This window comes from Martes martes, assembly GCF_963455335.1.
Source record: "Martes martes genome assembly, chromosome: 7".
Taxonomy (NCBI): Eukaryota; Metazoa; Chordata; class Mammalia; order Carnivora; family Mustelidae; genus Martes; species Martes martes.
Genome location: NC_137894.1, coordinates 60,862,967 through 60,885,577, shown reverse-complemented (window position 1 = coordinate 60,885,577; position 22,611 = coordinate 60,862,967). Strand labels below are relative to the sequence as shown.

General features: G+C 57.8%; 3 protein-coding genes across 4 annotated transcripts in view; 1 reads left to right on the top strand and 2 right to left on the bottom strand.

Moving 5' to 3' along the window:
* Window positions 1-64: 64 nt before the first annotated feature.
* LOC308345629 (uncharacterized protein) lies at window positions 65-2,922 on the top strand. Its single transcript, XM_080807995.1, has 5 exons — window positions 65-144; window positions 962-1,012; window positions 1,273-1,366; window positions 1,586-1,737; window positions 2,361-2,922. The coding sequence occupies exons 1-5, from the start codon at window positions 78-80 to the stop codon at window positions 2,426-2,428; spliced, it is 432 nt and encodes a 143-aa protein (XP_080664121.1). The 5' UTR covers window positions 65-77; the 3' UTR covers window positions 2,429-2,922.
* LOC308345627 (bifunctional peptidase and (3S)-lysyl hydroxylase JMJD7) lies at window positions 932-19,819 on the bottom strand. 2 transcript variants are annotated; one of them, XM_080807992.1, is made up of 25 exons: window positions 19,745-19,819; window positions 16,044-16,197; window positions 15,717-15,970; window positions 15,280-15,336; window positions 14,660-14,755; window positions 14,392-14,468; window positions 10,807-10,879; window positions 10,371-10,507; window positions 10,138-10,269; window positions 9,740-9,780; window positions 9,504-9,546; window positions 9,192-9,246; window positions 8,721-8,851; window positions 8,369-8,452; window positions 8,084-8,118; window positions 7,349-7,484; window positions 6,637-6,773; window positions 6,209-6,431; window positions 5,966-6,083; window positions 5,556-5,693; window positions 5,280-5,384; window positions 4,941-5,120; window positions 4,416-4,582; window positions 3,693-3,879; window positions 932-3,604 (listed from the first exon to the last, which is right to left on the bottom strand). In XM_080807992.1, exons 1-25 carry the CDS (start codon window positions 19,806-19,808, stop codon window positions 3,384-3,386), a joined length of 3,045 nt encoding a protein of 1,014 aa, XP_080664118.1. In that variant the 5' UTR covers window positions 19,809-19,819; the 3' UTR covers window positions 932-3,383. The 2 variants fall into 2 exon arrangements, with proteins under 2 accessions (XP_080664118.1, XP_080664117.1); XM_080807991.1 differs by lacking the exons at window positions 932-3,604; window positions 3,693-3,879; window positions 4,416-4,582; ... (14 more) ...; window positions 10,371-10,507; window positions 10,807-10,879 and adding exons at window positions 13,364-13,906; window positions 14,004-14,163.
* A 2,199-nt stretch (window positions 19,820-22,018) lies between these two features.
* The window catches only part of MAPKBP1 (mitogen-activated protein kinase binding protein 1), a 48,462-nt gene continuing 47,869 nt past the window's right edge, over window positions 22,019-22,611 (bottom strand). The window contains exon 31 of the mRNA XM_080807990.1: window positions 22,019-22,427. Coding sequence (XP_080664116.1) covers window positions 22,200-22,427 — 228 coding nt within the window. The 3' untranslated portion in view covers window positions 22,019-22,199. The remainder of the gene's footprint in view (window positions 22,428-22,611) is intronic.

Here is a 22,611-nt window from a genome sequence, read left to right as displayed (position 1 = left end):
GGCAGGGGTCCCCTTATGGGAAGCCAAGAATTTTGACCCCTGGCTCCCTGGGTGGCAGGCTGAGCAGCGGGGTGGAGATGCCCTGGGCAGTGACATCAGAAGGGCAAGCCGAGAGCAGGATTCGAGCCTTGAGCAACACAGCTGGTAAGCACTGGGGGAACCTGGGGAGGGACTTAGGGTACTGAGTCCCTGGGCCCCCGGCTGCTGTTTCAGGCATCCTCAGAAGTGCCACATCTAGTACCTCTCTACCCGGAGAGGTAAGTGGGACTTCATGTCTTCCCAGAGAACTGAAGGCCCAGAAGGGGTAAACCACTTGCCAAAGATCACAGAGGGCAGGCCGGGCTTGCCCCCCTGGCTGCCTCCTGGCCCTGTCCCACCCTCCTTGGAATCTCTCAGACTCCCCTGCATGTTCCTAGGCTTTGTTCTGTGACCCTGGGACCTCCTCTAAGCTTCCAGTCCTCAAAAAGCTCTGAAGGCCCTGCCCTTGGGGTGTGCTACGGACAGTGGCCAAACCCAGCTCCAGCAGGAGGGATGCCTGGAACACACCTCTGCCCCAGAAGTCTCTCATTACTGTGGTCAGATGGGCTCCATCCAGAGGCCGTGTGTTCAGGTCCTATCCTCAGGCTGCTGCAAGCCCCGGGTGGGAGTCCCTCACCTGTTCCTCCCAGGCTCTCGGGGTTCCTGGCTCCCTTCCTCACACTGTCTCTGGTCCCATGGGAGCTGAGCCTGACCTTCCAGCATCCCAAAGGCCTCCTGAGTGTCTTCAGGGTCTTCTCTAGACTGAGCCTTTCTCAGCCCGTCTGCATTCAGCCTTCTGGGAGGCAGGGCGCGAGGGACACCACATGGGCAAGGCTTGACACGTGCCTGGCTTCCTGTAGCAGGCACGTCAGTCCATTTGGGCTGCTTTTAAAAAAATCACAGACTAGGTAGGTAACAGACCAGAACCATTTATTTCTTGCAGTTTTAGAGACTGGGAAGTCCACCATCAAGGTGCCACCAGATTCGGTGTCTGGTAAGAGCCGTCTTCCAGGTCGTGAGGGGAACCCTCTCGCTGTGTCTCACTTGGTGGAAGGGGCCAGGTTGTTCTCTGGGGTTTCTGTAAGGGCTCCCCTCTCATCGCCTAATCACCTCCCAATACCATCCCCTTAGCGTTAGCATTTCCAGGTAGGACTCTGGGGGCGGGGGGAGACACAAACATGCAGGGAGTCTGCTGACTACAGAAGGCCTAGCACAGGGGCTGGGACTGACCACTGATCTCCCTTTGCTCTGCAGCCCGCAGTCTGAGCCTGGAGCACCCAGCCAGACCGGGGGGCTTCCCCGCTGAGCACACTGCTGAGGGCGTGCCCGGCCCGGCCGCCCCACTCAGGTAGGGTACCTGCGGATCTGGGGGGGTGGTCCTGAGCCCCATGATTGGCACAGCTGCAGCCCTCTTAAGCCCAAGATCTGGAGACTCAGATCTGCTAGGGTATGGGGTAACCCCCGTATTTGAGACACTCAGCAATAGAAAATCCTAGCACCCCACCCCCCCCAATTGGGTACTAGCCTCTGCTCAGAGTCCAGGCCCTGAGGGTCCTTTTTCTCACAGATTCCACGCCTGTCCCCTGACTTCTTCACTGAGGGAGATGCCCGTGAGCACTCACAGCCAGCCACAACCCCTGGAGTTCCTGCAGGCTGAAGGCCGTGCCCAGGCTCCTGCCCCCGGCTCACCCTCCCTTTCCTGCCCCAGCCAGGCCCAAGGTAAGGATACCCCGGGCGTCCACCCCTGGCTCACTTCTTGGCCTCCTCTTCCTGTCCAAGACAGAAGACAGGTTGCCGGCTAGCCCTATCTGGCCTGCACTCTGGCCTGCACTCTGCCCTCTCTCCGGCTCTTCCCTGTTCCAACAGGAAAGGGGAACCTTACTATCCTCGAGCAGGCCAGAAGTCAGGCTGTCACCCCTCACACACACACACTCACACAGACTCTCGCAGAGACAGACACCCCAGGTCAGGCCCGAGGAGCGTTTGTAGCACCGCAGAAGGCGGCCATGGCTGTGGTCTCTGGCACACAGGCTCCACTTTCAAATCCAGAGAACATGTTGCTGAATGAATAGGCTTTGTCCTTGGATGGTGGCTTCTAAGGCTCCCAGGGCCCCCATTTTTTTCCACTGTGACACGAGCTACATGCCCTAGGCAGGGCCCAAGCATCAGTGGGCCAGAACAAACAGGGGGAGTTGGGTCACAAGAAGCTGTTCTCTCCCCTCTACACACTACGGTCAGTCATGCAGCTGCCTGTCAGCCACAACCCCAGCACCAGCAGAAGGTGGAATGTTCTAAGGGAGGCCAAGCCCTAAGTTCACTCTGCCTTCCTGTTCCCCCAACAGGTCAGGACCCTGAACCAAACCCTGAGGTGGCAGCAAACCTCAGGGCTACCAACAAGGACAACCTCTAGGAGACCAGCCCGAGACTCTGTTACCAGGACCAAGGTCTGGAACAGACAGTTCGTTGTTAAGAGGCAGCCCTCACCCAGACCACAGCTTGCTATAGGAGGTCACTCTCTTGTTCCTGTGGCTCCTCTGATCGCGGGTGTGGCCACCCCTGCTGTGGGACAGGAAGCAGCTGTCTGGCGGGGGGAGGAGGACAGGGGTGCCAGCTGCCACTGCCTGTGTGTCCACTCACCTGCGCAGGGCCAGGGTTCCTGCAGCAGAACCCCCCGGGCCAAACAGGCCTCCCCACTGCTTAGAAAGAGTGGCCCCAACAGGGCACACGTGGTCTTCTCTTCAGGGGAAGTCAGATGCACCTGTTCGCTAGTTCTGGATGGGGTCTGGCAAGAGCTTTTTCAAACCAGTCCTTGTTACATGTAACCACAAGCCTGGCATGATGTCACCTGTTCCCACCTCACATTTATATGAGCCTCTGTGATATATAAACTGCTCTATTTCATACAGTACAGTTACTCAAGGGAGCAAGAGGAGAGGGGCCCAGGGCTTTGAGCGCTTCCACAACTAGGATCCATACCGCTCTGGGCTCAAGCCGTCCCCCATGTCTACCTCGGGTGACCACAGGCCCTCTAAACGTTCTCTTTGCTTGAAGAGGGAGCCATCTCCAGCCTGAGGAGACCAGGCCCAGCCCTTCTAAGCCGCTCAGGCTCCTGGCCCACGTAGGGGACAAGGCTGCTGCTGGTGGCTGTGGGGTCCTGTCAGGGTGGTGCTGGGCACATGGCCTGGCGAAGCCCCTCGGAGGGCAAGGGGGCCACGGCTAGGCCCTCCAGGCCCCAGGGGTTCTGGAACCCTGGGTGAGGAGTGTCTGCCCCAACTCTTCCTGTCCACCAGGATCTCCTGGGTGCTAGTCTGAGGGGCCCGGATGGGGGGTGCGGGGGGGAGCCCTGAGCCCGCCCCCCCGCGCCCTCACTGGGGTTGGTGGTGCTGGCGCTGTCGCCTCCGCAGCACGGCACCCCGCAGGGCCTCCAGCAGCTGCTCCCGGTTGTTGCAGATGTTGTAGTGGGTCAGGCGGAGCAGCTTGTCTGCGTCCTCCGGGCTGTAGGTCAGCTTCGAGTAGTGGTAGGGGGAGTCGGAGGGAGACAGGTTCACCTCCCCAGCTGCCTTCTCTGCGGGGGTCCGTGGGATGCCTGGGGGAGGGTGTGGAGCTGAGGCTGGGGGGTCCCCCAGGGAGAGCATGAAGGCTGGGGCCGGGGGAACAAGGGGCTGGGGGCTCACCTGGGGCCGAATACTCCCGGAAGGAGTCGTCCACCAGAGGAAAGTGCAGCACCGCTGGGGCGTCAGGGCAGTCTGGGTCTAGGAACAAGTGGCACTCGCGAGGCTGGCGCTGCTCCTCAGGGCTGGGCGAGATGGGCGGGAATGGGATGCCCTGCTCCCCACACAGCCGGCCCAGAAGCTGCAGCTGCTGCACGGCAGGAAGAAGGGGGTCAGAGGGCGGGGCCCATGGGGCTCCCCAGTGTCTCCAATGCTGGGCCAGCTGAACAGGGAGGTCAGCTGAGACCCCTGGGACTAGGTGCCCAGATGCCAAATCCAACCCAGGCAGACCCCCCAGGACCAGGCCAGACTTTGGAAAGTGTTTGAACACTGAGCTCTGCTGCGAGGGGCTGCTAACAACTCCCAGAAAATTTACTGGACGAATGAAAACTGACATCAGAGGGTTCCCGAGGTTCAGGACCAATTGGTGGGTGGCAGTGGATCCAAAGGGGTCCCAAATGTAAGATACACTTAAAAACCTCTCCCTGTCACTCTAACTTCCCCTGGTGGTAAAATCATAGGATCCAGAATTCACAGGATGCCATTCACATGGTGTCTCCGTTTCAGCCCCTAAGGGAACTAGGACCAGATACTGGACTTTAAGGTAGATGTCCCTGGAGGCGGGAGCCAGAATGTCAGGCCAGGCCCGTTGTCACCACTGCCTCCCACGCCTGCCCCTCAGCCCACCTGAAAGGCTCCTTCGAGGTTGTAATCCAGCGACAGGACGAGGTCCACATCCCGTGTGGGCCGCAGAAGGGGTGGGAAGCTGGTGTTGATAAGGTAGCCAACATCCAGCAGACAAAGGTGAGGTTCGGCAGGTGTCAGCTGGTTGGGGAACCCATCCAGTTTGGTGGCTGGAATGATTAAGGGGATGGGGTGGAAAAGCAGCTGTCACTGGTACTGAGGGCACCAGACCCCTTGAGCCTAATGCTAGCTCCGTGCTGCTGGTAGAAGCCGACTCTGTCCTCTAGTCCCTGAGCTCTCCTGCCAGAGTCGCCCTGCCACTTCCTAAGACCACCCCCCACCCCCAGAGGGGCCCTGGTTCCCAACATAAGGAGAGGAAAAAAGCTTGCCGGTCTAGGCAGCCCAGCGAACTAAGCTCAAGAAGCTTGTGGCCCAGGGGTCGGAGGGTGTCGTTGTCTGGACCAGAGACCCAAGGCTCAGGTGGCCATGGGCAGACCTTGGAGAGCTGGGACCAGGGAGAGAAGATACCTTTCCAGGTGGAAAAGTAAGGATCATGGAAATAGTCCTTATGGAAATGTAGGCCACGCAGGAAATTATGGGTGGCCTGGGCCAGTGGGCGCCGTGTCAGAAGGTCGGTGAAAAACTCTGCAATCCTTCCGGCCCCCGTGGGAGATTCTTCTATCTTCAGAAGAGGGACCTGCTCCTTGTCTGCACAGTCAAGAAAGGGGAAAGTGGAACGTCTTTTAGGAAATGGGGACCCCTGAACTTTTACCCCAGTTTCCATGGACTCCCAAAGGCCAGCCCACCATGCCCCTGTTACCCCAGTGGCTGTATCTCCAGCTCTTTCCAAGAAGCCCAGGCACCTACCCCGGCTGGCCTGATCCTGTGCCCAGCGGTCCCAGAACTGGCTGGGCTCCGAGGCCCAGTATAAGCTGTCCTGGAGGTTGGCTGCATACAGGTTGCTCCAGATACCTGAGAGAGGGACACGAGGGGGACAGTCCCCCACTCCATCACAACCTGACCCATCCTAGACCAGGAAAACGGCCCGGTGACTGAGCCGAGAGGTGGAGGCCTGCCATCTGCCCCGGGCCCCTTCTCCCCACTCTACCCCAGCTTCCCAAACCTGTCAGGCCCCACCCTCACCTTCAAGGAAGCAGATTCTAGACTCAGGAAGCCGCTTGGTCAAGCGCCCCATGAAGAACTCAGAGCCGAAGAGCTCAGAGGGGATGAAAGCGCCGTACTTGGGAAAGCCAACCTCATATGGGGAGAACTCGCACCACTCTGTGGGAGACAACACAGCCTCACCATGGGGATCAGAACCCCCGCACCCTCCAACACCACAGGCTTCACATCAGGGCAGCCTGGTGACCCAGAGGCTCAGGCTGGTTGCAGGCACCCTGAGCATGAGTGACTCTGGTAGGATGACAGTCTCTGGCAAGCGTGAGACCTGGCCCTGAAGGGGGGAGCGACACACCCACCTTCTACACACAGGCCCAGCTCCCCCTCACCCTGCTGTCCACGAGGGCACCACTCTCGGCTCCAGGGCTGCTCACCTCCAAATTCAAAGGTGGTCAGGCCCTTCTCCTTGGTGTTAAGGGCACAGTAGATGGGCAGAGGGTTCTGGCCGCGACTCAGGGCCTCCCGCTGATCTGAGAGTGTGTGGTCACGGGGCTGGTGGAAGGAGAGGATTCGAGCCTCAAGCTGTGGCTTTCTGGGGCCCGAGACCTTTGCCCGCCCTGCTGCCCGGGGCCGCTCCCCATCTCCCAGCTGTGCCCTGGCCATGCCCCTCCCCGCACCTCCTCGTGCAGCAGGCCCTCACTGATGAGGGCCCACAGGTTGGTGAAGCAGGGCGGGTGGCCCAGGCGGGCCCGCTCAGCCAGCTCCTGCCGGTACCGCTGCAGCTGGCTGGGGGCAAGCACGCCCAACTTGCTCTTGGTCACCTGTGTCTTCAGGGACTCAGTGGGTCCCGCCAGGTCCTTCTGAGACCATTCTGGGTCCTCATAGAGGTTGGTCAAAGCCCTGGGAAAAGCCAAAGCCAGGGGGTCACTGCACACCGTGGGCTCTCTATCCCAGTCCAGCAGGCACCTTCCAACAGTCCTGCTACGTGGGTCTCCCTCCAGCACATCCTTTCTCCCTTCTCTCCCAGCTGGGTCAGAGGCACCCACAGGGTCTACAAGAGCCCCGCCACTCCCCGAATCCTGCACTACACCTGCCGCCAGCTCACCAGGTGGAGCCCGAGGCCCCTGTGATGTAGGAGACACAATCCAAGAGCCCCAGCTCCCTCAGTCCAGCCAGCTGCCCGTAGAGGGACAACATTGCTCGGATCCCACCGCCAGTGGCCATGACAGCGACCACCGGGACCTGGAAGAGAGCACGGCCAGGCCAGTCAAGACCTGAGCCAGGCTCTTGGAACCAGTTCTGGTCAGGCAGGCCTGCTGAGGAGGATCTAATCAGAAGTAGCCTGTCAAAGATTGGACTTATCTGGTTTTAAGAACTCCAGTACAACTGGACAAGTTCCAGGCCTCACCTCCTCACCCCTAGCCCCTGAGGAATCTGGTGACCACTTTCTGGAAGCCCCACAGCCACCTCAAAAGTCTCCCACACAGCCACCCCTTTCCCTCTTGGAAGGAGTTGCCCCAGGCTGATGTGAGCCTCCAGGGATTCCCCCAGGCCCACAAGCAGCCCTCAGGCTGCATGTCCCACTGACTGGACAGATTGGACCCAAGTCCCAAAACCTGGACCAGGCCGAGAATGAAGAAACAAGGAGAAGGAAAGCGGTTTACAGCTCCAGGTGCCCAGTGCGATGCTCTGCTGCGTTGACAGGGAAGCACCGCAGGGGCAGGCACACAGGAGGTGGGCAGAGCTCCGCTCTGCTGAAGAAACAAGCCCTCATCTCTGCGCCCACCCAGCCTGCCCAGTACACATGGCCCACAGACCTCGTCCTCCTGCAGGTCGTCATCCAGCTGCAGGGCCTGCTTCAGGGCTCTGGCCACCAGCTGCTTCCTCCTGCTCAGGAAGGCCTGCTCCTCCGCACAGGGGCCACAGCCCAGCCGCACCGCCAGCTCCCTCGGTCTAGGGGGAAAGGAAGGGGCTAGGAGACAGCTCCCCACCTCGTCACAGACAAGGAAGCCAGGTCTGCCTCCCCTGAGAAACCCACTGCCAACTCCCACCCCTCTCCCCAGCCCTCACCCCTGCCTGGCCTGAAGCATGAGGTGTATGGCTGTGAGGGGGAGAAGGTGAACCCGGACCCCTGCAGGACCACGGGAAGGCAACAAAATGGATTCGCAGGACCAGAAATGCTGGGGTCCCAGGCTGCATGGAGGCCCCTGGGTGGGTCCCACCACCACAGATCTACTCCCCCCACCCTAAGCTTTGCTCCCTCGCCCACCCAAAAATGACTCCAAAAGAGATAAGAAACAGTGCTTCCACCTCTTCAAGGTGAAAAGCTAGTCTTCCAGGCATGTGAGGAAGGGCCCAGGTTGGGGGACTCCTCTTGTCTCATGAAGGTTTGCTAAGGTCCACCCACAACAGCTGCCACCCAAAGGGAGCGTGATTTCTCTCCTCTGGCAGCTCCCCTGCGCTCTCTCTGCCTTAGTCTCAAGCTTAGGTACCCCCCACCTCCCCACCAACCTCCCCCCCCCACCCCCGCCCTCTCCCTGCTTGGCTCTCACCCTTCTTTTCTCAGCTCCACCCTCATCAGAGGCTCCTGGAAACCATAAACACCAGTCACAAAAGTCAGCCACCATGTTTCTTTCACCCCAGCCCAAGTCACACCCTATGATGCCCCCTGTGCTCCCTTGGGCCTCCGGCCATCTCCAAAGAGGCAAGGCCTGAGGCTTGAAGGCAGGGCTGCTCAGAGGACCCCTCTCCCCAGAGCCTGGCCCAAAGACCGCAGCTCCTACTACAGCGGGACAGCCCCACAAGGCCTAGGCATTCTTCCTCTGGTGATCAAGTACCTGGGATGTAGGGAAGACAAGCCTCACTACTTGGCCGGAGGGCAAGGCGCTTAGGGGCACCTTCAGTTGCTCTCGAGGGGCACCCTGCAGAGGGGATGAAAAAAGACCTCAGAAGACCCTTTGGTTCCAGCAAGGACCTCACCCATTGCCCCCAGGGAGTGACAAAGCAGCAGGAAGAGGGGTAGGAGGCCGTCGACCCCACCCTCTTCTCAGGATGCCTGATTCTGCTAGAGAGTGATGGGGCAAGGGGCTCAGCACGAGCAGAGGGAGGGGCTGGCTAGGAGCAAGCGGGGAGGGAAGGAGGGAGAAAGACCCCACAGGCCCTGCCCCATATGAGGAAGCCACACACTACCTGCAGAAGGATACCCAGCTCCGGTTCCCAGCAGGCCGGGCAATGGAAGCAGACTGGGCCAGCGCCCACGGAGGCCTCCTGTTGACCCTCACAGGATCCAGGAACCACAAGCTGAACTCTGCCCTCAGACTCTGGAAACAGGAACCCGAACAGAGACGCTGCAAGTGAGATCTTGGCCCTCAGAGGCCCAAGGCTGTCTTGGCTAAGGGGCCTGAGGGCCACTTCCGTCCCCCTACCGAAAGGGAAGACTGGCACAGGACCAGGCTGGGCGATGGGGCCCCCACCATACCCCCTCTGCAGACTAAGGGACACACTCAAGTCCTGGGGAGCCCCAGCATGGATCTGCCCCTCACCTCTACTGCTGCCTATGAGAGCTGAGGGCAGCTAATGGAAGGTCCCTTCCAGGGTCCCCTTAGAAAGGGGAAGACAAGGACAGAGGGCTGGGGGCTATCCTAGTAGGTAGAGACTTACGTTTCTGGTCCCCTGCCTCCTCCAGTCGAACATACAAGCAGGAAAGCTCCCGGATCTGAGTCATTAAGAAAGCCCCTTAGACTCGAACCCCTCCCTGCTAGAGGCCCCCACCCTGCCAGTACCCCAGTTTTGGTCCTCAGCACCTTATTACATTGGCCCTGAGTCACCAAACATGTGCTTGAGCTTGCTTGTATTCTCTTGAAAAACTGAAATCCCATGGCCTCCCCAACTCAGCTCAACCCCTTAATCCCCAATGGGGGCCCAAGCTTCGGGCCCAGGAAAGAGGGCCTGAGGGAGGGGTTCTGCACTCACCACCAGGATGCCATTGCTGACGAGCTGCTCAGCACAGTCTGTCCTGGAAAGAGCCCCCAGTGACCCTCAGTGCAAGCCCAGCTTTCCAGGTTCTCACCCTTCAAGGAGGACAAGACATCCCCCCACCATCACTGGAAGTTTCCCAGGGAAAGGTGTCAGCTCTGCGTGTGCTGGGCTCTGTCCTTCCCCAAAAGAAACACTCCCACCCAGGAATCACTCCATCGCTCCTGACTCACAGTCTCTGCAGCCGAAATTCAACTTCTAGCCGCTCCTCACCCTAGAGAAATAAAGGGGCAAGTTAGAAAGGGAGAGAAGCGTGTGTATAGATTTTAATGCAGATGCCAGCTGGGGCTCCTCGGGCCCCAAAGGTGGGGAGAACCAATGTCCATCTCCAGGTTGCTCTCTCCACCTTCTCTGGGGGGCTCCTAGAAAGCTGTTCTTGGCTTAAGGGCCAAGAAAGAGGGCCGGAGATGGGACTGTTCCTCAGTGACAGCAGGTCCTGGCTGACTGTGGCCTTTGAGATGCCGGGGGGCCTAGACCACTCACCGGAGAAGAGGGCCATGTGCCCAGTTCTCCTCCAAATCAGCTCTCCTCCCTGGGCTGAGCCCCACCGCTACCCTGTGCACAGCCTTGCCTGAGGGTTCAGTGAGAAGCTCTCTCGGTGAAAGTCCCCAGCCTGCAAAGTCCCCAAGTCAAACAGCACTGACAACATGGGGTCATCACTGGTCAGAAGGTCCTGGTCAAAGACTTGCAGCTGCAAGACATTCTGGAAAGGAAGAGAGTGAGGAGCTGCAGGAAGGAGGAGTGGAGTAGGAAGGTGAGCAGGTCAGAGCGCAGAAGGAGGGCTGGCAGGGACAGTGGGCCCACCTTGAGCTGGCTGTGGATTCGAAAGCGAAAGCTCTGATTCCAGATGGGGTTTCTGCTGTTCTTGACCGTGCGTGTCTGGAGCCTGTGGCTAGAGGCTGTGGGCAGCCACAGACTCACATAGCAGTCAGAGGGGGTCACTGTGGGAAGGGGGAACAAGTGCCTGCTCATGGTCAAGAGCCCAACCCAGCCCAGCTGCCCAGAGTCCATGACCTTCCATCACAAGCAGCCCCCGGAGGCCGAGACCCATGGAATGGGGCTGGGTCAGGAGGCAGGGGGAGGGGAGGCTGAGGGCCTACCTGACATTCGACCCAGTGCCTCCTCTTGGAACCCTCTCTTGGACTTCCTGCACCCCCAGCCCTGGAGTCTCTTCCCACTGGCCCTGTCCTACTATGAACCCAGCTACAATGCCACTGTCCTCCCTGGGCCCAACACTCACCTAGGTCCTTCGAGGGCAGGCCATGGGCCTGCAGGACACGAACAGTGAGCAAGCAGGTCCCAGGAATCTTTGCCTGCAGAGTGGGGAGAGGACAGGCTTGCTGCAGGCTGTTGTGCCCGAAGGAGACAAGGGTCAAAGAAGAGGCCAGGGTGACCCCTCCAAAACTAATCATGACCCAAAGGGACTGGCCCTGCCCAGCCACACAGCTGCTCTACACCCCATCAGAGCCCTGAAAGGGAAGGCGGCTATGGTAGCAGCTACCTATCAACACTTACACAACACTAGGGGCCGGCGCTGGTCCAAGGGCTTTATGTACATTCATTTGTTTAATCACACAACCGCCCTATGTGTAGGGACTACTTATTATAACCAGTCCCACAAGGAAACAGAAGCACAGAAAGGCTAGTCAGTTGCGTGAGGTCCTGGGCCAGGATAGACCAGGCTGGCTCAACTCAAGCTCTCCATCCCACACTCACCTGCTTCCAGTTTCTGCTCTAGTGTCTTCCAGTCTTTCGACCCCACAACTAACACATCCCGCTAACCCCTGCTAAGTGGCTGGCCTTGGGTGGCAGGAGGCCTGGGGGAATAGGAGGCTCCAGAGAGAGGGGAAGAAGCATGTTAAGACCCAGCCTGGCCTTGGGCCCCCTGGTGGGGCCGCTCCCCTAGTTAAGCAGCTAAATGGAGGCATGCTCCAGGTAAGCAAACCCTCTCTTTGGAGAAACAGAAATGAAGAACACAGACTTGGTTTTCAGACAGCCTCTGCACCCCTGGCCAGGAATCATTTCTGGAAATGGACCCTCTGCTTGAGTAGAAACAGCAGTTAGCAGCTCCCACTTCCCACAGGTTTTCAAGTCCTCCAGGGGCTACAGGGTTGGGCGAAAGAGGGTCCCCAGGTGGGTCCATCCAAACCCATGAACGTGGATCTGGGGATATAAACCACGGCAAGTGTGCCAGCGAAGCCTGTACTGGCTATTCCTTTTGGCCTCAGAAGGGTCCTGAAGGATGCAGTCTAGGTGCAGAGCTGGGGAAACACAGTCCGCCCTGTCAGTGTCCGCCCTGGAGCCCCCACGGTCCAAGCCTGGGAGCACCCACTTCCTGGGAGCCTGGGTTCTCAGGGCCCAAACCCACAGGGCCAGGGAACTCTGCCTGGAGCCCATCGCTAGGGCAGGACACCTTCATCCGACACTGGCATCCCCCACCGACTCCCTTCTCCACATCTGGAGACACCCACAGCTCCCAGTAAGAAATAGCATTAAGGCTGGAGGCACCTGGGTGACTCAGTTAAGCATCCAACTCTTTATTTCAGCTCAGCTGAGAACCAGCCAAGGGCCCCCACAAGTCGGGCCCCACACGTCGGGCTCTGAACTCAGTGGGGAGTCAGCGGGAGATTCTCTCCTTCTGCCCCCTCTCCACTCCCGGCTCTCTCTCAAATCAACAAATCTTTAAAAATTAAAAATAAATAAATAAATAAAAATTAAAGAAGAAATAGTATTAATCAGGCCCCAAGAGGACCAAGGGTCAGAATAGGGGGCCAGTGCCCTAGCAGGTCTTACCAGAGCCATGAGGCTGGCTGTCCTCAAGGACCACAAATGGCAGGCAGTGGATGCAGGACCGAGGACTGCTGGCTTTTTAACCCAGGGCCAGTGATGTACCAGCTGGCCCCAAGCTCCTCCCTGGTCCCTCCCAACTGCTTCCACTCCACCCAAGCCTCACACCCACTCCAGGACAAGCCATCTGCCGAGGAAAGAGGGACCTTAAACCTATGCGGAGACTCAGACACCCCCGTGATGGGGGCCTACCACCATGAAGACCTGTTCCCTCCAGCCGTTGCCATCAGTGCCAACCCCACCCACCCCTGCTCTCATGCAGCACCTAGAAGGGCCACTGACATCTAGAAAGCAGGGAGCGGGCCCGGGGCAGCAGCAAGTGGAAGAGCCTCGTCGCCTATCACAGGGTCTTTCACAACCTTCAGTGCCAGTAGGACAGGAATGGCCGGTCCTGACGGAAGCACTTGGCCAACCTCAGTGCCTCAGGCCCGTCACAACCCAGCAGGGGTGTGGTTTATTCTGCGCAGCCTTCCCAAGCCGCTCGTGGCTGCCTCCACCCTCGGAGCCGGGTGGCCAGGATGATGAGGCCTCCGGGTGGCATTCGGGGATGGGGGCTCTTCCAGGTCTGGGTGGCTGCAGGGAAAGAGGGGGTCTGAGTGCAGGGACCCCTGCAGAGGTGGGGGGCAGGGGTTTCTGTCCCCTACCTGTCCTTGTTGTGGGAGAAGCAGGAGTGTCCCTGGGGGCTCCAAACCCCACTAGCTGCCCTGGAGCCGGAGGACAGCCAACAAGGCAGAGTAAAGCTCAGCGCGGCTTCACGGGCCGAGTCAGTGAGGTGCGCTTGCCCTGAGAGTGGTTGTGATGGCTATCACGGAGAGAGGGGTCTTGGGAGCTGAGAGCGCCTCAGGCTCAGGTCTGAAACCAGCCCTCAGCTGCCATCAGAGTAACCCTGAAATGTTTACCTGAACCTTCCAGCCCTCACCAGACCATAGAAGGCACCTTCGAGAGGGAGTCTCAGCACGTGTAAATCAGTCATCTTTTATTGCGCGTTTCCCTCCATGCCAGCCCTTATGGTCCCTAAGGCGCTCTCTCCAAGCCTCCCAACACCCCGTGGGGGAGGAAGCAACCTTCTGTCTTACAGACAGGACACCAGTGCTCCGAGGCGATCAGCTGCCCAAGGCCACGGGGCCAGCGAAAGGTGGCACCACACCTGGAGCCCCACGCCTCCCCGCGGGACAAGCTGCTGCCTCACCTGTGTGGCAACTTCCTGGGAGCCCACACCCAGACCTGTCTGGCACCTCCCGGACCTCCAGGTCACCTCCCCAAGTCCTCCATCGCTGATCCCAAGCTGAGCTAGGCCAGCAGCCAGCACACTGACTCTGGGTTGCCTCTGGAAGTGACCTGGCCAGGGAGGGACACGACCTTTTCCCCCAGTTGGCGATGTAGGCAGTGTTCAGCAGGGCTCCATCAGTCGAGGCCCGAGGCCTTAGTAAGGGAGTCAAGCAGCTGGAAGTAACTGTACTTAAGGTCATACTCCATGTCATACCAGTAGTTCACTGTGGACAAAATGGAGACCCTTGCACAAACGTCCCCCTCTGGACTACCTGCCACCCTGACCCACCACCCAGCTGCCCTGCTGGGCCAGCTCCTCACCCGCAATGCAGCCGTGGGACTGCTGCACGTGGTGGAACCACAGGGCCGGCAGGTAGAGCATCTCACCGGCCTGCACCGTGCAGCAAAGGGCCTGGGCCTGACTGTAACTGGGGTACCGGGCCAGATCTGGAGCCAGCGGGTCCAGTGGGATCCAGGGTACCTGGGGACACAATGGATGCTGGGGAGCAGGTCCAAAGCCCCCAGGCCCTGCAGCTCTGTCCCATCCAAAGGTAAAGCCCACGAGCCCGGCCCTGTTCAGCACTGGGAGGGCCCTGACTTAGGGATCTTTCAGAGTCAGATGCCATCTCCCCAGCTCCATTGTGCCTGCTCCTCAGAGACCAGGCTCTGACCCTTCCCTCTCCCCAGGGCCCAGGAACAAGGCAGACACCTTCTCCATGGCCTCTTCGTCCACTATCTCAAAGGAGTCCTCTTTAGTTAGCTGGTAGGTCGCCGGTGTGTACAGCTCTGAAACCAGAGAAAGGCGTGGGGACACTCAAATGGCTGCGGCTTCTCAGTTCCTCCCACTTGCTCCCTGAATACAACTGAAACACTGCATCCACACCTCAGGCCTGGCGCACCAGCCCACCCAGGGCCCTCACTGGCCTCCCTCTACCTTGGCCCCCTGCTCTCCAGCCCCTGCAGGCGGAGTCCCATACCATAGGGGATGAAGGGCCGGTCGCTGGGTGGGTGTAGCAGGAAGCGTTTCTCCCCTGAGACCACACAGTAGAGGTTCTCGTAGTGGTCCTTATGTACTGCCAATACAAAGAAGGTCCAGTGGGCAAGGTTATGAGGGTCAGGGCACAGGAGGAGCCAAATAATCACATTCAGGGCCCTGCCCCCAAGACAGATGTGACAGATGGTCTAAAAGAAGAGCACAAGGGAGGCTCAAGGGGATGGTGAGGAGCTGGGCAAGCATTCGGTGTTTCAGATCTCGGCCCACCAGTGACCTGATGCTCACCAGGGCTCATCTCTACCAAGAGGGGAATTCAAGCGAACAGGGCCCTTCTGAATTCACCCCTGACCTATCTGTCCTTTGGCGAGCTTTCTAGAGACCTAGAAGAAACCATGCCCTCTGCTGCCAGTGCCACGGACTGCTGCCAGTGCCATGGGACCTTCCCCAGCCTGAGCTATCAGGATGTCCTCTGTCGTGTCAAAACCCAGAATCCCGGTAGAAATCCTGGAGAGAATAGTCAGTCTAACTTCCATCCGGACCCAACCTTCCACTCTTGGCCTCCTCTTCCCTCCTCCCCCACCTCTGTATCCCTTTGACACCTACAAGACGTCACTGCAGCCGCCTCCCCCAGCCAGAAGTTCACAGCATCAGGCATCTTTCCTGCAGGTTGGAGGTAAGAGAGCGAGTTAGGAGGGGCTGTCCTCCAAGGCCAGGCTGGGAATAACCACCATACAGTGATACTGGCCCAGAGCCTGGAGGGGGGACCAGAGACTCACAGGGAGAAAACAGAGGAGGGTGAGTTCCAGGAGGGGCCTCCTCCCCTGGGGCACAAAGGAGGATAGCAATGTTCAGTTGTTCAATTCAAAGTCACAGCCTGGAGACTTGGGTGTTTAGTGCATAGAACCCGACCCTGAGGGACCAAGAGTGTGGGCCTGAGGGACCAAGAGTGTGGGCCAAGTCATTACCCAAGGGAGAGGCTGCAAGCAGAGCCGACTCCTTCCTCCCCATTTCTTCCCTGCCCGGCCGACATCGTCACTCACCCAGTGCCTCGGAGGCCCAGGGCACGTGGGACTCAAGATCAGGCAGCAGCTGGGGCAGCTCGGTGGGCAGGTTGGAGCACTGCTTCTGCACGTAGAGGACCCCCGGGTGCCGGGCCTGGCCCTCTAGCACATCCAACACGCGGCTCAGGGGCAGGCGGCGCTCGGCTGGCATCACAAAGCGGTCCCCTCGGACCGCATCAGCGTAGCCATCAGGGGTCACAGCCACGCTCACCTCTGTGGAGCCCACTGTGGCTCTGGAGGAGAGGACTTTCAGCCGCACCCAAATACCACCAAGTACCACCCAACACCCCCCAGGGCAGCCCCCACCTGAGATAGGGGAAGGACCACTTCCGCAGAGCTGGCCAGTGCTGCAGGGCGTTACGGATGATGCAGGGCCTGTTGGGGCAGACCCAGTCGCGGTAGAAGTGGAGTGGAGTGGGGGGCTCGTCCAGGTAGGGTACGGCAGTAGGCACGCTGAGCTCTGAGAAAAAGAGGTGGAGGGGGGCTGAAGTCGAGAGCACCCAGCTGCTGCCCCTCCCACTGCGGGGCACATTGTCACCACTGGATGATGCCCACTGATGACCAAGGGACTCTGGACAACCAGGAAATGACAAAAGAGGGAACTTTAAGGGAGAAAGTGTGAAGCACCCACAAACACACCAAGATGCGACCCTCAGAGTCCACAGGGCCAGAGGCTGCTGCTCAGCCCCAAACCCAAACCCTTCTCAAGACCACGTCCAGCCCCATATGGTGACCCCTCGGTTTTCCCATTCTGCAGTGCCCAACCCCCTCGCAGCCATGAGGGCAGGCAGCCATTTCAGGTGGTGCAGGGAGCTCCAAAAGGAGCAGAGCTGAGGCCCCAAGGCCATGGACTGGTGTGGGTGAGTCGAGACTCTGGAAAGCACCTTTTTCCCAGTGATATATTCACTGAGCACCTAGAATGTACTCAGTGCTTGGTTTGGCCCGTGTGGAGGTATCAAGGGAGGATCCTACTGTCATCACAAGAAGATTACAACCCAACTGGGGAGACAGGCTGCCCCATGAAACCCTAAGAGGAAGAGTAAGGGCTGAACTGTGTTTCTGATCTTACCCAATGGCATCACCACCCTCGGACACCCCACACTACCTTGTGCATTTAGGCAGGTCGAGCAGGACGCCACCTGCGCAGATGTCTCTAGTGGCCCTGCATCACTTCTCACAGACCTGCTCTTCTCAGCTCTTCCTTCTCCCTCACTCTGGTCACCCTATGGGTGGTCCTGAAGTTCTACAGATGCCACCTCCTCTGTCTCTCCAACCACCCCCACCTCCCCTCTGCTGCTAACTACATTCAGACTACCTCCTTGGGTCCTCAAATGTCACTTCAGTGAGGCTTCCTTCCCTGGCGACCCTTTTAAATTGGAACCTGTCCCAAACAATCCTACACCCCTTCTTTTTTCTTCTCTCTCCCTTTTTCATCACCACATAACACACTACGTACCTCCCTTAGCAAAACTGTTTATTGGTCTCTCTTGCTAGAATAGAACATAAGCTCCACAAGGACAGGGATGCAAGTCTCACTCGCTGGTGTATCCCCAGGTCCTAGAATGGTCCCTAACACACAGCAGGTGCTCAACAAATGTTGGCTTAGTGGTTGAAACAGAGTCTCCAACATCTCCTCGCTGGCTGTTTGCTGCAGTCAACTAACTGGTTTCCTTGGCTTAATTCCACTCCCTCGCAAAGCACCCCTCACCCTGGCCCCAGTCATCTTCCTAAAATACAATCTCATCTTGTCATACCCCTCGTTTAAAAAAAAATGCTTTGATGGTTTACAAATTATAGTCCATCCTGGCATACATTCAAGGTGATACATGATCAGGCCCAACCTACTTTTCCAGTCTGGTTTCCTCCTGTCTGGTGCCAGCCCCTTACCACACTCTCAGGTGGAGCCAAACTTTGTTCCTGCTGCTCACTCAGACTGGAATGCCTTTTTCCTGGCTTCTATAGAGGCCACACAGGGCTTCACTTTTTAGTTTCATCCGTGAGATCTAGCCTGAATGTCTTGGCCCCAGTGGGCGGCCACTGCACTAATTTTCTCTCTGAGGTCATGCCCTATCTCTTATATCAGCCTCCACACCAAAGCAAAGCCATCTTTGCTTTGCAGGCAGAAAGTAAATGTCTTTAGATCAAAAATTGGAACTGAGTGGGAAGACCTGGCAGGCCCAAGAAAACTGAAAAGGATAAGAGCTGGCACATGCGATTGCTTCACTATCTAGAGAGGTAAGATGGAACCTGCCAAGCAGAAAAGGGAGCAAGGAGAGTGGGGAGGTGGGGGGTGGGGGAATGACACTGGCTCAGGGTCTTCCCAGTTAGGCCGTCACATCATAGCAGTCACGTTGGGAAGGCGATTTGGGGGGCTCTGTAAATCTCCCTACTGTTCTCACTGAGATTCTTAAAATATGTGGAAACTGCTTTTTTTTTTTTTTACCTTTTGTATTTTCTGCAATTATTTCAGTTTTACTACCTCCAGTTAAAAGACTTCCTATAGAGAATGGCTACTGCTCCCTGCTGAGGCTTCCATGTGAGAGAATTTCAAAAGGAATTCAAACAATTCCTTTGGTCTAACAGTTCTTCTGTTAGAACTTTAACCAACAAAATACACACGTGCAGAAAGCCTGCTCCAGCCACACTGGCCTTATCGCTGTTGCATGAACACACCAGGCACGGTCTCAACTCAGGGCATCCGTCCCAGTGCCCTCTACATGCAAGACCCTTCTCTCAGATGTCTGAGCAGCTCACTTCTCCCCCCCCCCTTTGTCAAGCCTTTGCTCAAATGTCGCTTTATCTAGGCTTACCCACCATGACTATCTTATTTAAAATTGGAACCTGCGCCCCCGCTCCATACCTGGCCTGAGACCTCTTATTCTGCTTTACTCTTTTACCCACAACACTGATCTTCTAATCCATCTCTTCTACTGTATAATTAACTCATTTAGTGTGTCTAGGATTGTCTCCTCACCTGGAATGTAAGATCCACCAGGGCAGAAATTTGTTTTATTCAGTGACATATTCTAAATATATTGTTCAGAGCCTCACACATTGAGGTCCTTAGTACTGAGGGGCTCAAAATATTCGTTGCAACATTAGTGAAAAGAAACACGGCAAATGACCTAAATGCCTATCAATAGTAGGCTGATTCAGTGAATTACCACGCTAATACACAGGAGTGAAAAAGACTGAGAAAGAAGGATATACAACGATCTTCAGGATACTTAGTGCAGAAAATTATGTTTAGCAGGCAACCACTTGTATACAGAAAGAGCTATATAGGCGTGTGTGTGTGTATAGAAATAAACTGAGTATTTCTGGAAGGATGCAAACTGGAGCCTAGAATGGGAGGCATCCTTTCATTATAAATCCGTTTTTTTAAGCCACGTGCACGTGTTGCTAATTAATGGTAAAACAGAAATGGGAGGGAAGGAACTAAGGAGAGAGAAAAACAAAAAAACAAGCAGGGGCAAAGCCAATGATTACTTATACAGCTGCCTACAATTCTCCCAAAGCTCTGCACCAGCTCATAGAAGTCTGTTTCAGAATAAAGCGTTCCAGCAAAGGGTTCGGAAATGGAGCATCCGACCACCTTAAGACAGCGAACCGAAAGGCTGGGAAGGGCAACAGACCGCCCCATTACTCAGGACGGGCTGACTGTGGGAAACACACCAGGGGGAAGACTGGCCCGGGCCTTGGGAGTAGGGCGAAGAGTCACCCCAGAAAGCCACGAGGACACTGGAGCCTGGGAGCTGAGGACCCAGCACGGGGGCGAGGGCAGCGGTGGAACAGAAGAGTGATCGGAGAGGGGCCGGCAACGAGTCAGGTGCACGAGCGCCTTGAAGATACGAACTCAGGGGAACCGTGGTGTCGGCGGCCCAGGAGGGTCAGGGCGCTGCCGACTGGGGGCCCCGGTTCCCCGCATGCCCAAGGTCCCGCCCGCGTCGTGAGGCTGCCCGGCGGTCGAGGCGAGGCCGCCGCAGCCTCTGCGTGAACCCACTCACCCCTTGCGGCGGCCGGGAATTCTCGTAACTCCCTCCGCACAGCGTCCAAAGCCGCCTCCGCCATCACGCCGCCGCCGCTGCAAGGCCAGGTGTCCGCCCTCTGAAGACTCCGCCCCCAGCCGCTGAGCCCCCGCCCCCGCCTCCCGCGAGCTCCCATTCGGCTAACCCGACCGCCTGTGAAAAGCCGCGCCTTCTCCCGCCTGGCCCACTCGCTGGCATCCTGAAGTTAACAAATGATTGTGTTTATTGACGAGTTCATACATCAGTACAAACGGACGAGTTAAAAACAGCCCCTGCCCCGTGAGACCTGGGGAAGAGGGAAGAGCCACGGTCTGGACAAAATATAAAAGTTATAAATAAGGGGGTGGGGGTTTCAAAACTGGGTCAGGGCAAATCTGGTCGGGGCGGGGGGGGGGGGCGGCAGTTGCCGGTGGCCTCAGACATGCAGAAGGGGACGGGCGCCGGCCGACCGCAAGACCCCCTCTCCCACCCGACGCTCGGCTCGGGGTAAGGGAAAGGGTGGCCACCTTCTCACAAACCTTAGCGGGCGTGTGGCTCCCTCGAGCGAGGGGCTGGCTGGCTGAGGATCGAGAGGAACCCAGGCCAGAGGGCCAGGCCTGAGCCCTATTTGGTCTGGGCTGTGGCTAGTGTGCCGGTAGGGGGAGTGGAGTAGACTTCTAAACCCCACAGGGCAGCTGCAGCCCCGCCGGGGTGCGGTTCTTTGGCTGCGGTTCTCTGCACTTCGGCTGTGCAGGTGGTGGTACTACAAAGAGTGGGGCGGGAGAAAATAGGCTTCGTCTGTTCTGGTGCACTCCGCTGATGCAAACAGGAGCTGAGCACTCTACGGAAACCAGTTTCTTTCTAAGTTTCTGCCTAGAGAACCAGCAGGACCCCATGGCCTCTCCATGGGAGCACAGGTTTTCCTGACCTGAATCTTCAGGAAAGCTACCCTGACCTACCTAAGGCAGAGGGGAGCAGTAGGGCCCAGAGACACGTTTTCTTCACCCCAACTCAACAACAGCCTCACTACTTGGTCCTAGTCTACCTCCCTGCTGTGCCCTATCCTTCCCCTCACTCCTAACAGCTGCCCTTCTGATTCTAATCTACCCCTTCCCCTCTAGCACTTACCCGTCCCACCTACCACCTTTCCAGTGTGTCTCTTGGCCCCTTCTGCAGTCCCACATGCCTCTGCCTCCCCTCAACTTCCAGTCCCCAGGCGTCCTGGGTGCCCAGCACTGCCTTTGAGGAGGCTCCTTCCACCCATACCAGAAACTTATGAGCCATCTCATATTGGCTAGGTTGTGGACACCAAAAATCCAGAATTTGGGTTAGTGTGTCCCAGTCCTTTTCATGCTCCCTAATGGTTCCACATGAATCAGGGTGGTAAAGCAGGAGTAGCATACGAAGGGAAACCAGGCACACGTCAGCCAGCCAAGTACTCTAGCAATGAACACTCAACTGTGTGTGTGTGTGTGTGTGTGTGTGTGTGTGTGTGTGTGTAGACTCCGTCTTCGTCTGTGGCCAAGGGCCTTAGAAGGTGGGCTGGTGCCCTGTAAACCATGAGGGAAGTTCTAACACCGGCATCACTCAGGATGCAAGGAGAAGGTGGCCTCTGGGTCTAGCAGCCTGCTGGGGATCAGGGTTGGGAAGACAGGGAAGACCAAGGGGCTGGGAAAAGGAGGCCAGGGCTCTATGTTTGCCCAGCAGAGGGCTTTACTGTCCTGCAGCAACATCCCACAGCTGTCTCCACAAGTTCTGGCCAGGAGAGAAAGGGGGGCACAGGGGGAGAGAGAATGCTGGGGCTCTTTTAGAGGGGGCAATGGGAGTGGAATGTGGGGGGCTCAGGACTTGATACCAACTCAGGCCTCCTGATGGCTGGGAATGCCTAGAGGGCTAGAGGGCTTTGCCTTTGGGAACTGCCAGGAACTGGGGAAAACAGCCCCGGCTCTGGCAGCCAGGGGAGTGCAGCTGGTGTGGGAGGGGAAGTGGAGGTAGAGGTGAAGCTCCCGCTGTTGGTTGAAGGGCACTGATACCACACGGCCTCTCACTTCCACCCCACCTAATACCCTGTGTGTGCTCCCCCCCAGGGAGCTGATCCCTGCAGTAATTTCAAATGGCTTCTAAGAAGAGAGGGCCAGCCCTTCCCAATTTCCCCCAGATGGGGCAGGCTGCCCTCCGACTCCTCACAGCACCAAGATGACGAAGATCCAAGACCTATACCCTGCATGAGCCACTGAAGGGGCTGTGGAGGCAGGAGTTCCAAGAAAGTGAGGCAACAGTCAGGGAAATAAATTAATAAATACAGGGGCCCCATGAGGAGTAGCTGGGAAAGCTGCTTCCCCTCTGAGCACTGATCCCTGCTATCCACTCCAAGCATCCCCTCCAGGTTTTGGAGAGTGGAGCAGGGGCTACAGTCTGGAACAGGGGGGCATTCACTTGGAACGGGATTCTGGAACTAGAGTCTGCGTTCCATGCGCCGCTCCACCGCCCGAAGCAGCAGCTCTGAGTATTGCTCTAGGAGGGCCTGTGTCTGCTCGGCCCCCACTGCCCCGGGGCTCCCGCCCGGGCTACACAACACTGCCCCGGCCAGGGTCTCGAGCTCCTGCCGCACTGAGGAGAAGGTGCTTCTGAGGAGCTGGGTAATGCGACTTTGCTCCGCTGAGGGCGTCTTGCAGCCAGCCACCTGCAGCAAGACCCGAGAAGAGAGTTGGAGGGACAGTGGATGGACATCCTGTCAGTGGATATATAAAGGGGGGGCCCACCTGGGCCTAGCCTGCCCCCAGAGAAGGCCGTCCTGGACCGTCCACTGTGTCTAGGGTGGGCAAAGGGCTACTGTTGATAATTACACGGGAACAACAGGCATAAAC

Coding starts and splice junctions, on each gene's coding strand:
- LOC308345629 (XM_080807995.1), top strand. CDS start 78: ATGCCCTGGGCAGTGACATCAGAAGGGCAAGCCGAGAGCAGGATTCGA. Junction 1,013..1,272: donor GCCACCAGATTCGGTGTCTG/GTAAGAGCCGTC, acceptor TTTGCTCTGCAG/CCCGCAGTCTGAGCCTGGAG. Junction 1,738..2,360: donor CTGCCCCAGCCAGGCCCAAG/GTAAGGATACCC, acceptor TTCCCCCAACAG/GTCAGGACCCTGAACCAAAC.
- LOC308345627 (XM_080807992.1), bottom strand. CDS start 19,808: ATGGCGGAGGCGGCTTTGGACGCTGTGCGGAGGGAGTTACGAGAATTC. Junction 14,756..15,279: donor GGCGGCTGCAGTGACGTCTT/GTAGGTGTCAAA, acceptor TTGTATTGGCAG/TACATAAGGACCACTACGAG. Junction 10,270..10,370: donor GAATCCACAGCCAGCTCAAG/GTGGGCCCACTG, acceptor CTTCCTTTCCAG/AATGTCTTGCAGCTGCAAGT.